This window comes from Portunus trituberculatus, chromosome 25 (assembly GCF_017591435.1).
Source record: "Portunus trituberculatus isolate SZX2019 chromosome 25, ASM1759143v1, whole genome shotgun sequence".
NCBI classification, from domain to species: Eukaryota; Metazoa; Arthropoda; class Malacostraca; order Decapoda; family Portunidae; genus Portunus; species Portunus trituberculatus.
Window position 1 is genome coordinate 3403138 of NC_059279.1, and position 13497 is coordinate 3416634.

Below are 13497 nucleotides of genomic sequence, written 5' to 3' on the forward strand. Positions count from 1 at the left end.
TTTTTCCTTTCTTTTTTTAAATTCTTAACTCTTCATGTCAGACAAAAGTGAACTCTTCCCACGATCATCCTCAGCAGAGAGAGAGAGAGAGAGAGAGAGAGAGAGAGAGAGAGAGATGTATGTATGTGTGAAGGAAAGAGAGAGAGAGAGAGAGAGAGAGAGAGAGAGAGAGAGAGAGAGAGAGAGAGAGAGAGAGAGAGAGAGAGAGAGAGAATGTATGTGTGTGTGAAGAGAGAGAGAGAGAGAGAGAGAGAGAGAGAGAGAGAGAGAGAGAGAGAGAGAGAGAGAGAGAGGGAGGGGGGGGGAGAGCTCAGTTTCTTTTGCACTAATCATATGTTGCTCTTTTAATTCATGACACGCACCTCGAATTACACATCCACTTTTTTCGCCCCCAATTATCCACCAGTGATGAGAAGGAATAATTGACCTTCCTTTTTTTCCTCGCCAGCTCATCCGAATAACCTCTCAATATTAATGATGAAGCTTGTTGACGCATTCAATATTACGTATGAACTCAACTTTCACCCCGGCACGCACGTAGTATAGCACACACACACACACACACACACACACGCAGAATCTTCCGTTGACACCCTTTACAAGTTGCCCCGTCATGTCAAATCTACACATGCACGTAAAACTCTCTCTCTCTCTCTCTCTCTCTCTCTCTCTCTCTCTCTCTCTCTCTCTCTCTCTGGTAAAAAGTAAGAGCAAAGCACGCACACCACCCAGCACCCCAGGTCACCACAGGGCGGGAGGAGCAGAGGACAGGGCAGCGTGACGACTCCCGCCCCTCCCCGCCCCGCCTTGACTGACTGAGGTTATCACATGAGCCCCCACGGAGCCGCCTCCTGAGCGCTCATTAATTTCTACTTCCTTGACGTGGCGGTGGACGCGCGGCTTTGACATTCCACTGCTCCCTCTGGCTAAGCTAACTAACTAGTGTGGTGTTTGTTTGTGTTTGGGATGCGTGGCTGTATGTATGTATGTATGTGTGTGTGTGTGTGTGTGTGTGTGTGTGTGTGTGTGTGTTTAAATGCTGGTACATTCCTGCCGTGTCATTGAATCTGCTCACGAGGGCGTGACACACACAATCCAGCCGTGCATTATTTATGGGTTTCGTCAGGTCGCCTTCACTCGCTGTCCCTAATTCATCCCCAGCACTCACTGAACGGTAACACCACAGTAAGCCAGGAAAACCTTCACGTAGAGACGCATGACAGTTATATTTACCTCTTATCTTTTTCTCCCCCTTTCTCTCACTCGTGACATTTCAGCTTGAAGTAACATACAACTTTTCTTCCTTCTTTCTATATCGCACATCCACAAGCGCTATACCGCCGCCGCCACACCACCACTAGCACACCACCACCACTCGGCAACACCAGCACGGTAATACAGCGGAGGCAGGAGACGGTGGTGGCTTGACCTTACGCCACCGCCACGCTCAGTCACACTGCAGGCGAGCTGGGCCACCGACGTCCCTACCTTCTCTCCGCCGCTGCCCTGCACACACTGACTGGCCCGCCGCGTGCCCCCGCCAGCCAGACCCTATTCTCCTACTCCCACTCCTGCCCTCCCTCATGACCCATACGTTATCCCCTTCCCTTCACCCATCCCACCCGTCCCACCCACTCCCACTTCCCATGCCACCTCACGCAACCCTATGCGAGGGTTCTGTAAGCACTATTGGAGTGACTGGTACAACGGTAGAGCTGCTGAACGTGAGATTAGATGCCACGTCACCTCATAGTCGCAGATGTTGACAGAAACTTGCCCCCCTCAAAAAAAAATAGAATTAGAATAAGAAAAAAACTAAGAGATTAAACTAGAATATTGTAGAGAGATTGATTATAAGGAATTGTCGCTACGGTGAGAGATGAAACAATGCATGACCTAAGAAATGTACAAACTTACCATTTTTTTTTTTCAATTAGAAAAAAAAAAACGAGTTAAAACTAAAATCTCGCCGAAAAAAAATATAGAGAGAGGTTTGAATCCATATAAAGGTGTACATGTGACTAGTTTCGTATTTCTATGAACAAGTACGATATTGTCTAACGTTAAGTAGTAATTAATTGATCCCTTGTATTTTAACTCCTTCATTACCATGCCTCGTTTTCTTATTCATTCTGGTTACTATTTGGCGATTTTATACACCTTCATAAACTTAAGTGGGGACTAAAATCACTATTTTGACCTCCACAGACCTTCCTAATGTAAATAAGATCGTCCAATCACCCAAAAATCAAGGTAGAAATGCGTCTCAGTACTGAAGGGGTTAATAAGAAACTAAAGAAATAGATTCTGTACTACAAACTCCGTGTCCCCAGCTGTATGGCGTCTCAGGGCGTAGCTTGGCCATTCACCAGGAAGAGGATCCAAGAGGGTGTAGTGCCAATACCATAGAACTCTTGGTGGCGAAACCGGAAAGCCAAGAGTGACGTGCACTTAAGTCACACATTCACGTAATATTCACCCACACACTGCACTCAACATAAACATTAGCCATCTTATTTTCTGCAAGTGTAATACGAGTCTTTTACATCATACCACTGTTATTTGTTTATACAGGGTGTTCACCTAGTTGTTTATAGTCTTCCTGTTGTCACGTGTGTGTTTACCGTTTGCATGTGTCGCCTGTAACAGCAAAGCAAGGATCAGACACTGGAACATGCAATACTGGAGTGTAAGATATATGGAAGACAGAAAAGGTGGTGTAAGTGAATAGGAATGAAATGGTGAAGACAGGAGGAGAATGTATGCTACTGCCATGACTGGTAGAGATAGATAGAAGAATGGTTACGATAATGAAGGTAACTGCATGGCTCGTATGGAAGACAGAAGAGGTGGTGCGAGTGAATAGGAATGAAATAGTGGAGAAGACAGGAAGAGAATGGATGTTACTGCTGTGACTGGTTAAAGAGATAGATAGAAGAATGGTTATGGTAGTGAAGGTAACTGGCTCGAGTGTGAGATGGATGGAAGACAGAAGACGTGATGCGAGTGAATAGGAATGAAATAGTGAAGACAGGAAGAGAATGGATGCTACTGCTGGTGTCACTGGTTGAGAGATAGATAAAAGAATGGCTATGGTAGTGGAGGCGTTCCTAATGGTGTGTGAGATGTATGGAAAACAGAAGAGGTAATGTGAGTGAGTAGGAATGAAATAGTGAAGAGAACAAGAAGATGGATGCTACTGCTGCTGGTAGAGATGGATTGAAGAAAGGTGATATCATAGTAAGGGCGTTCCTAGAGATAATGTGGTATGCCTGACGTAAGAATGAATGAATGATTGAGAGAAGGGGTTTTTTGGGGGGAGAATATGGTAAGCCACAAGTTGAAATGTGTACGGAGAAGAGTAAAGGAATGGATCAGACAGTGACGAAGGCTCATATTCTGAAACACTTTGCTCTCTCACCATCACTACTTCCCTAAGGCTCCAGTTGAATATACTGTGTTTTTAATTATATTTTTATGGATCTGGTAATGGATTAGAAAGAATTTTCATTTATTTAAAGGAGAAACCCAGTTAGTCATCTCTGGGTTTGGAGAGAGTAAAGCATTTGTGAATACAGGCATAAGAATGAATGTTTCATGTTAACGAAGCGCCTCAGATGAACCATTGAACCAGAGATTGATGCTTCATAAACTATACTTATAACGTTTGACTTAATTCCTCGACTCTTTTGAATCTCTCACGCACACAATCAATAATTCACGTTAGTTCTTTCTCCTAGACTCCCTGAATGGACTTGAATCACCGATAATACCGTACAATTAAGGAGGAAAAGTCACTCTTCTCCCTTGAACGAGGCTCCGAAGCTCCATCACACCATATGAAGCAGTGACTCCTCTAGAATCTCACGCGCATTTCACTTCATGGGTTTGAATGACTTGATAAGGAAGAAATGTTTACTTTTATAAATTATCAGACTGAGAGAGAGAGAGAGAGAGAGAGAGAGAGAGAGAGAGAGAGAGATCCTGAAAACTCTACCATACACTAGAAGTAAACATATAATATTCACTGACGTAGAGATAAGACAGATAAACAGACAGTAATAGGGCAAACATATGGACACTTTTATGCTCATATTAAAAGAAATGCTCTGCTCTTTCACCAATTTTGAAACCTCACAAATTATTATCTGGGTTGTCAAGAGCTTTCTCCTGTTGAAAATATAAAGATCGTTAATTTATCCCTACAACTGTAAAAAAAAAAAAAAATCACACTTAGGTACCCATGCAAATTCAACTATAGTCTTCTGAATGAAATGAAGGTGTTGCACTGAAGAGATAAATGTGGACCTTAGAGTTTCAACAGAACCACATAATGAAACAATAACCCAAACCTACTCAATCCACATCCCTGGTCACCAATGCCAAGAAAACACCACTCTTTTAACAACTTTCTTTATTTCTTATACAAAAATAGCAATACATTCATATGGAATTTGAATATTCTTGTTAATGGGGAGCAATCATCCATGCTGGTCACAAATTGCCATGAAGACACGCACAGGCTACAATGAAGTATTTGGTGTCTCACGAATCTGGATGTGCTGCAATTTGGCTCAATCCTGATTCCAAAGTCTTCTCAACTCGACTCTAAGTAACAAGTGCCAGTTTTGGTTCCGACGCGTTTCCACGTCCGTCCATTGTTAATGTTGTTATCTGGTTTTATAAAATTCCTGATCATACAATAAATAGTTGACTTATCTGGCTTCAGCAGCAGAGTTCTGAACCAAAACAGTGAATGATATCAAGGTATTTGCCATATCTAGTTTCACAAAATTAACTAAGTGACGGTGAGTTCCTGGAATGAAAAACTGACTGATTACTCGACATGTTGCTATCCTGATCAAATTTGGACCTGTACTTACTTACAATAAGCTAAGAGAGTAGAAGAGAGGGAAAAAAACCTCAGGAGTAATGCATGAGGCAAACTTTGATAAATGACAAAGTTTACACAAAAATAAATTATCAAAAACACTGAATTCTTGACGGCAAAAAACCTACGACTGAAACTAGGATATAGAAAAATACATTTTTTTTGTTCCTATACATAGTTTGAATTCTTGACCTCCAGACTAGAAGAAAACACAAGACCCTGGCACTCCCCACCACTGAGATGAGACAGGGTGGCAGTGGGGCTCAGCAGCGGTCGTGGTTGGCAGATATCCATCATTTACGACTTTCTAAACTGGCAGAAGGAAAGTGACAAGTCTTCTCCAAGAATTCTTGCACTAATACTTTCCTGACTGATTCTCATAAGAGGACTGCACTGTGACTTGAAACTGATGGCAATAAACACCAAACTGAAGTAGATGTGTGTGTGTGTGTGTGTGTGTGTGTGTGTGTGTGTGTGTGTGTGTGTGTGTGTGTGTGTGTGTGTGTGTGTGTGTGTGTAATAATAATAATAATAATAATAATAATAATAATAATGTGTGTGTGTGTGTGTGTGTGTGTGTGTGTGTGTGTGTGTGTGTGTGTTCAGATGATATTTTTGGAGTATCAATTTGAATCATCTTCATGGAATGCTCATGGAAGTACTCGTACTGCACACCACACCTCACAGTCAATGAGCAGAGGTGTGCTGCACTGTGCAAGAGAAAGGTCTCAGTGGAAGAAGCGTCCCACCGTTGCATCATGACGTAAATGCCCACCACACTGTCACTCGTTCCACACAAACATGTATGGACAAGTGATATGAATAACTCAGACCAAAGCCTTCAGTTTCTAGACTCTGATCATAATATTTACAAAAGCCTTAAATAAAGTTTTGTGAATTGCTGAATTACTAGAATTCAGGAACATGTACCTCACAATAAGACCCTTGTCAGTGAGTGAGGTACAAATACAAAAAATAAATAAATACAAACAATTTAAAACATAGTCACACATCTCACTAAAGATGACAATAACAGGTTACACTCAGCCAGTAAGTAGTGTGATACCTACTGCTGATTACATGGAAGTCTTACTGTTTTACTAAGTTTTGCAGTATCACAGTTCACATGATTCTCCAGTGTTTGGTGAGAACAAGTCACCACCAGTGTATCAGTTCAAGCTGTACCTACATTCCTACATCTTCCACAAAACACACAGTGAAGCAACACAGCCTGTATGTGTGCTGTACCACATACACTAAGAAAATTAATAAAAAAACAATACTTTCTAATTTCCTTTCTTGTTGTACTGAAGATTTCCTATGAAATATAAAAAATACTGACCTTTCTAAAAAATAATATAAACAAAATACCTTTATAAATAAACAAATCAATCAATCAATCACCATAATTTTAAAGAAACAAAACACTTTACACAAAGTCAGTACAAGATCACCTCACTTTATATTTGCTATATACCATAAAAAGGAAAAAAAATTGCATCACCTTTGATCCTGTAAAAGCACCTGCACACACACACACACACACACACACACACACACACACACACACACACACACACACACACACACACACACACACACACACACACACACACACACACACACACACATCTTTATCAAGACTGGACAACCTGTGCTGTGACAAGTCTGCAGGTACTGGAAACAAGGAGCAACAAAACACAGCACTGAATAACCTTCACTTCCAAGGACAACACAACATCCGACCAAGGGAACAGTGTAACTTGCTGGTGATAATGTACAGTGAGAGGTAGGCAATGACCAGATGGGTTTCTTTGCTACACATCACTTTAGGAGACAAGGAGCTACACTGCACTACAACAAGTGTCACAGGAGTGGTCCTGAGGTGATCTGAAGGCCCACCAGGGATGTAGTCAAGGCCAGTATACACAGCCACTTTTAGGTCAACTCCTCACGAGCTGCACTTCCTGTGGTGTCGAGTCATTGGAACAATATCACAATTAAAGAAACACTGCAAAACACCATGACATGAAATACCAGGAAAATGCTTCATCCTAGCCATTCTGTAAGACTTGGCCTGATTTGCATAGGACATGAGGACAGCACACACGCTGCCACACGTCAACACAACACCTGACCTCTAACCTCCCGGCACATAGGCAACTGACAAACAACACACTGGCTAAGCGAGATGCAAGTCGTTCCAGGAGACATATGACTGAGCAGACCACATCATCACTGAGATAACTGTGCCTGCCAATCAAAATAAAACTTTCCTTGGTACTCAAATTAATGGAAAATGCCTCAATGTCTATTTACAACTATACACATGATCTGGAGGTTAGGGGCTAAAGGTGACAGGTCAGAATAAATGTCTTTTCTGGATCTTGTGATTGTGATGGCTTCTGTAATAAAAAAAAATGCAATGATTCCCTGAAATTCCACATTAATAAGCGAAGAGTTCCTGTCCATCACACAATTCCCTGGGCATTCACTCAAGGCTGATTATTTTGCACAGAAGCTTGTAACCTTTAGAAATGTAAGTAAACAGACTTGCTCTACACATTTTAGAACTTTTAAAACATGCATTGATTATCCACTTCCCTGTAACTGGCAATCTACCACCACTAATCTGAAACCATATCAAAAATTATATTACTCTTCAGTCAAATTAGATATAAGTTTCTGCATTACATGATTAGTGATATGTGTAAATTCTATTCTTTGCCTCTTGATGCCTTGCTCTCTCCACTAACTGTCTCCACTGGTGCAACTATGACATCAAAGTCCCCACTAATCAGAGTTCCTGCTTCCTGTTGCCTTGCACCTTCTCCTGACATACTCTTTCAACTCTGTCTTCCACCTGTTATGTAGGGAATATTATAGTGAGCCAGGAGGAAGACAGAGAGGAGTGTGTGCAGGAATAAGTGTCACCACTCACCCACACAGCACAGTGAAGGGTTTCAGGCACTGTTCAGGAGATCTAGTTATGTCTAGTGGTTGGGACACACACAGAATAAATGGAAGGTTTCAAACTGGCACTGATAACATGAAATTGGAGCAGGATGAGAGAGATGTGCCTGCCACAATGCTAACATGTTACTTGTGTGAGTGTGTCAATGGGGCAGATCTAAATGTCAAGGTAATGAGCAAAATGTGATGGTTTAATATCACTTGCTGCTGATATGGTCACTGTCATTGAGTTGTTAAAATAGTGATAAGTTGTTTTCCACAAATCCAGTACCTAATATCAAAAAGTTTTTTCCCCCAGTTTCCCCCTAAGTTGCTATTCTGTCATTCTAGAGAAGCTTCTGTTCTATCACTTCTATATATTTGTGGAAAAGTTTGAAGTTGAAGAATATTGGCAGTATGAAGACTGGTCAGCAACTTTATCAAGACTTCATAAACACTTCCATGTAATCCTTAATACATCAAGGAACACTACCCACCCTCAAGTGTGGAGACCCAGCAGAGATTTCTTGGGAGATAAAGATCAAGATAAAGGTTAAGTGCATCACCATTTACACTTACTCTGCAAAGCCTTTAGTTCACAGCTCACAGTTAACATCTACTGTGTGGTCTTCAAAGGCTTCAGGAGGCACTAAGATATGATTATTCTGACCCTCAGGTCCCAGGGAAGAGGTGAAGTCCTGCTGTGAACTGGCTATCAAGTACTGCAGTTCACTTGAGATTGGAATTCCATCCTGCAGGAAAACACTAAATCAATGCATGTTCAGAAAATGAAAAATAATGATTTAGTCCTTATTTTAGATGCCATTTCAAATTTATAACTTCAAGTCAATTATTTCAAAATTATTCATGTTAAACTGATGTTCCACAAATACAGCTGAGAGCAAGAAAGAGTTCCAGACTGACCTGGGTGACCAAGGTTCCATCCTCCTGCTGGATCACCACAATCTCCCCGGTGCCCTCCAGCAGAGACTGTCCCAGATCGTCCAGGTCACCCACCTCACAGGGCAGTTTCTCCAGCTCATCTTGCTGCTGCTGCTGCTGTGCTGTGTTCACCAGCGACTCCACCAGGGGTTCAGCAAGAGTATCCAGCATACAGGTGGGGTCCAAAGAGATGCCTCTCATCCCTTCAAAGGCCTAGATGGGGAACAGATCAGTAAGCATTCAAAATTTATCTTAACGCCTTCAATACTGAGCCACATTCTTACCTTGATATTTTGTGTATGATCAGACCATTTGATTTACATTAGTAAGGTCTATGGAGGTCAGAGGATTAATGGCCAGTCTTCACTATTTTAATCTCTCATATAAATTTCTGAAGCTGTATAAAATTACCAAATAGTAAGCAAAATGAATAAAAAAAATGCATCATGGTACTCAAGGTATTAACTCCCAAAGGATACCAACTTAATTCCATATAAGTAATAAAGACTGTTTATCTGTACACCACTCACACATACACACATAGGAAGGTCCAGACAAGTCACCACACTCATGCACACACAACTCACACTCTTAGGACTGTTGGCCACTGACGAAGAGGACCAGTCTTGTGAACCCCCCCTCACACCAATAACAACACCAATCTTTAGTGTATTTGTATGCGAGTGACTCATTTCAGTTTACCCACCCAAACATGTTAACCAACAAACAGCAAGCTGAATAACATCTCAGCTGGGTGATGACAGAAGTTGCCAGTGGTGGTGTTGGTCTCACCTGCTTTCCCTCAGTGTAGGAGAAAAAACAGTCCAGGTCGGTGTCTTGGGTGGGCCGAGGCACCAGCATGTCCTGGGAGAAGCAGTCCTCCCCAGGCACTGGGGAGATGCAGGGAGAGATGGTCACCTCCTGCTTCACTATGGGTTCATGCTTCACCTGTACAGGAATACCAACACTGTGGAGAACTGTCCCTGCCTTGCCTTTCAATAAATAAAATAAGTGCTCTTAAGGGATAATTTCCTACATCATGTTATCCTACATGGAAGACACCACACATGCATGAAGTGTTTCACAGTACCACAACTTGTGTCACAGCCACACTCACAAGGACCTCTAGCCTCACTAACCGCCTTCAGAAAACTCTTGCCACTGCTAATGTATGTGGCGTACTGCTGCTGCTGCTGCTGCTGCTGCTGCTGCTGCTGTTGTTGCTGCTGCTGTTGATCCTGTTGCTGTTGCTGCTGCTGTTGCTGTTCCTGTTGCTGCTGTTGTTGTTGTATTAGGTGTTGTTGGTGGTTTGTCTGGGCCTTAACCTGCACCTCAGTGACTGGCCTCACTGGCAAGTCACTCAGGACCAGCTTCACTATCACCTCTCGCTCCGACACTCTGCAGATTAAAGTGTTGACTTCCTTACAGACAATGACTCACAGGATCACATTTCACAGCCATTCATTGCAATGCAATCAAAGTCACTAGTCAAATAGCAAAACACAGAATATTTACTTGGTAGAAGTATATACTTATACAAAATCAAAAATACCCTTGAAATAGCTTCATAGAATATTTTAAGTTTTTCAAAACAATACGAAACAAAACAAAACAATGGACAGCAACTCACCTCAACACAATGATCTGTGTGTTGTCCACCATCATGAGCTGCTCCGTCTCTATGAGTGTCTTGATCTGCGCTGCAATCTCCTGCTCTGTCAGCACCGTGCCCTCCTTGGCTATGAGCTGCAGCTCCTGCAGGGTGTTCGGCGCTATGCTGGCCAGCATGCTGCTCAGGCTGCTCCCTGCTGCTGCCTCTGTCTTCTTGGGCTGTGTGTTTGGAATGGTCTGGCCTGCAGGACCCTCAAGGCCATTGGTCACTTTGGTCTGGCCGGTGGTCTCCTTTCTCCGCAGAGGAGCACTCAGGGTCGCCCTCAGGAGATCCTGAGAGGGCAGGAACTCTGAACTCTGACTGATTTCCTCACTGCTGTCTTGAGAGAGGAGAAGAGTGGGTTCCGGCTTCACAATGTTGTTATTTGTACTAGTTTGGGAAACTAACCTACTTTGCACTGTGGGTTGAGGCATGAGAACACCTGCTCTTGGCCGCTGGGATACCACCAGTTCACTGTTCACTTGTGGCACTGTCCTGCCAGTGGCAACACTCTGCACAATGCTGCTTGCCCCCACACTCCCCCTATCCCTCATCACAAGCATGTCCTCGAGCCGGACGCCAGCCACTGGGGCATTCCCTTCGCCCAGCAGCACCGCTTGCACCCCGTTCCTCCGGCCACTGACCCCGTGTTTGTGCACAGTGGAAGTGGAGTAGGTCTTGGCCTGGCTAGGTCTGGGCCGCTTGGGGTGAGCAGTCACTTCTGGCGCCTTGGCGGACCTGACACTGCTCATGACATTCTTCATCATATCATCCAGGCTGTTGATGACGTTCTTGGCCGGCTGGATGCAGGTGAAGAGGTCACCGTTCCCCCGCAGCAGAATGTAGTAGCTCTTGTGGTCCGGGCCAATGACAGGCCGCAGCTGGGAGAGGGTCGTTTCCACGCTCTCCCTGGAGCCAGTGCTGGGAGCAGGCTCGGTGGCCTGCCTGGCCACGCCAGAGCCCGAGGCCAGGCTGCTGCTGGCTGAGCCATTGGGCTGTCCCCCCACACCACTTCTCCGGTTACGTTTTCTTGACAGTATTGATATCCTGTCTCTCCACTTCATAGTTGAATTCTACACAAAGAGAGTGGTTAATCAGTACAACACATCCTGGCCTACATGACAGTCACTCGACACAAACACTTACAGTCAGTCAGTGCTCACCTCCATTATTTGTCCTCTCAACACTACTCCAGCAACAAGAGATGCTCTGCTGACCCACTAACACATAAGAAGATAGTATAACCATTCTTAATTAAATCACTGCACTATAGACATGAGGCATGAAGAGAGAACAAAGATGTAGGATATTATCAGCTAGGAAACCATTGCCCCGAGTGTAAGCTGGGCTTTCTCACTCGGGGCAACGGTTTCCTAGCAGGTAGGCTTTGAGATAGGAGGTAACCCAAACAGTATCCCCTTTAGCCCATAAATTCCTGTGAAAACCCCACATGGTATAAAAAGAAAAAAAAAAAGTAATAAATAATAATACTAACGATGGTATCTACTTACAACACTGACCTGACCTTCTCTCTGTAACCTTACCTCAAGTTTCCATTCTTAATGTTCCACTCACACTTCTCTTTAAGACAGGGTGGAATCAAAAGTATTTCATCCTATTAACTCCTCTGCTAACTAACTCTAACTGTCTTATGCATCTTTCTCACCACCCCAATATTGCATCTCTCGCTATCTTCTAATAACACCTTCCTGCTAATTGCTCTTCTAATCTCAATAACCACATGTTTTTCTCTTTCTGCTGTATAAGACTAATTTTTCTCACCACTAATCAGTATCATCAATCATTCATTCCCTTTCCTGGCAGACATACAACTCCCTGCCTGTTTCTGTATTCCCCTTTCCTATGACTTGGGCTCCTTCAAGTTTTTACACTGATCCTGAATTCTGTTTGGGCACTGGCACCTCAGTGGGCCAATCATTAAATCATTCAAGTAATATGAACAAAAAAAAACATATTTCTTTTGAACACAAGGGAAACATTGATCCCATACACATCAAATAAAGCATGATAAAGATAGGCATTCAAAATAAAACAAGAAGAAAATAGAAGAAAAGGAGGCAAGACTAAATAAAGAAGTAGGAAAAGTCAATATAAACATACACATTATCTAACAACAAAAGGCATGCAAGAATCACACACGGATAAAATAATGCATAAAAAAAAACAGGCACACGAAATAAAACACAGAGGAAGTAAGAAAAACAAGAAGCAAGCAACACGAGCTACAGAATCACTTCCTCAACTAAGAACGTAGAGATGACCACTTCTATTTAAACCCAAATAACAACATCCCACTCAACACTGGACACCAAACAAACAGCAACACAACAAGACAAGGCCCTCACACACGCACACCCACCAGAACACCAACGGACAAGCGACCAGTGAGGGAAGAGAGGCAAAAAATAAATAATAAACAATACAACCAACACGCTGGAGAACCAAAACAAGCATGACTTTTCTGACACCTTTCCCTCCTGCCCCCTGGTCAGCTCACGCCCCACCACGCCATGCTACCACCCCAAGGGACCCTCAGGAGTATTAATTCCCCTCCCTAGGTACCTTATTCCCGCGCACCCTGCATATGGAAGGAGAGGTTGTCCTGGCCTCGCTGGGTCCTCTGGGTCTCGGTCTGGGTCTCACTCGTGGTCCTCTCCTGGCGCCGACTGACCCACGGGCGCAAAATATTTTCCTAGTTTATTATTTTTTTCAGTGTGTTTTGTTTCTTTGTTTAGTTTTTTTTATTTGAAACTATTTTTTGGTTAGAAATATGTAATTGTTTTATTTAATGATTTTGTGGACTTAAATATCTTCCGTCCTTATTTTTTTTTCGGCGAGTTATGTTTCTAGACTAAGTTTCTTTTTTAATTTGAAAGCATTACTGATAAGATACATTATTTCTTATGTGATTCAATTATTTTATTTTCTCGGTTTGCATATAAATTGTTTACCTTAGTTTGCATACCTAAGTACATAACTTCTGTTCATATATATTCAAATTTTCTTAGGATATTTAACAGCTACGTGATTTTTGTATGAT

At 42.8% G+C, this 13497-nt stretch overlaps 2 protein-coding genes across 10 annotated transcripts in view; both read right to left on the reverse strand.

Annotated features, from left to right (window-relative positions):
* Window positions 1-1542, reverse strand: part of LOC123508557 (vicilin-like seed storage protein At2g18540) — a 171209-nt gene extending 169667 nt beyond the window's left edge. For 2 of the 7 annotated variants that reach the window (XM_045262309.1, XM_045262305.1), the window contains exon 1: window positions 1234-1498. The gene's annotated coding sequence lies outside the window, so the exon portion shown is untranslated. Of the gene's footprint in view, window positions 1-1233 lie in introns of all 7 variants that reach the window. The other 5 variants (XM_045262310.1, XM_045262307.1, XM_045262314.1 and 2 more) reach the window with 5 other exon arrangements.
* Window positions 1543-4399: 2857 nt separating this feature from the next.
* LOC123508747 (mediator of RNA polymerase II transcription subunit 12-like) lies at window positions 4400-13150 on the reverse strand. 3 transcript variants are annotated; one of them, XM_045262628.1, is made up of 7 exons: window positions 13020-13150; window positions 10416-11509; window positions 9925-10183; window positions 9578-9733; window positions 8768-8998; window positions 8423-8595; window positions 4400-7296 (listed from the first exon to the last, which is right to left on the reverse strand). In XM_045262628.1, the coding sequence occupies exons 2-6, from the start codon at window positions 11498-11500 to the stop codon at window positions 8440-8442; spliced, it is 1887 nt and encodes a 628-aa protein (XP_045118563.1). In that variant the 5' UTR covers window positions 11501-11509; window positions 13020-13150; the 3' UTR covers window positions 4400-7296; window positions 8423-8439. The 3 variants fall into 3 exon arrangements, with proteins under 3 accessions (XP_045118563.1, XP_045118562.1, XP_045118564.1); XM_045262627.1 differs by having other exon boundaries at window positions 4400-8595; XM_045262629.1 differs by having other exon boundaries at window positions 4400-8595; window positions 13035-13113.
* Window positions 13151-13497: the final 347 nt, after the last annotated feature.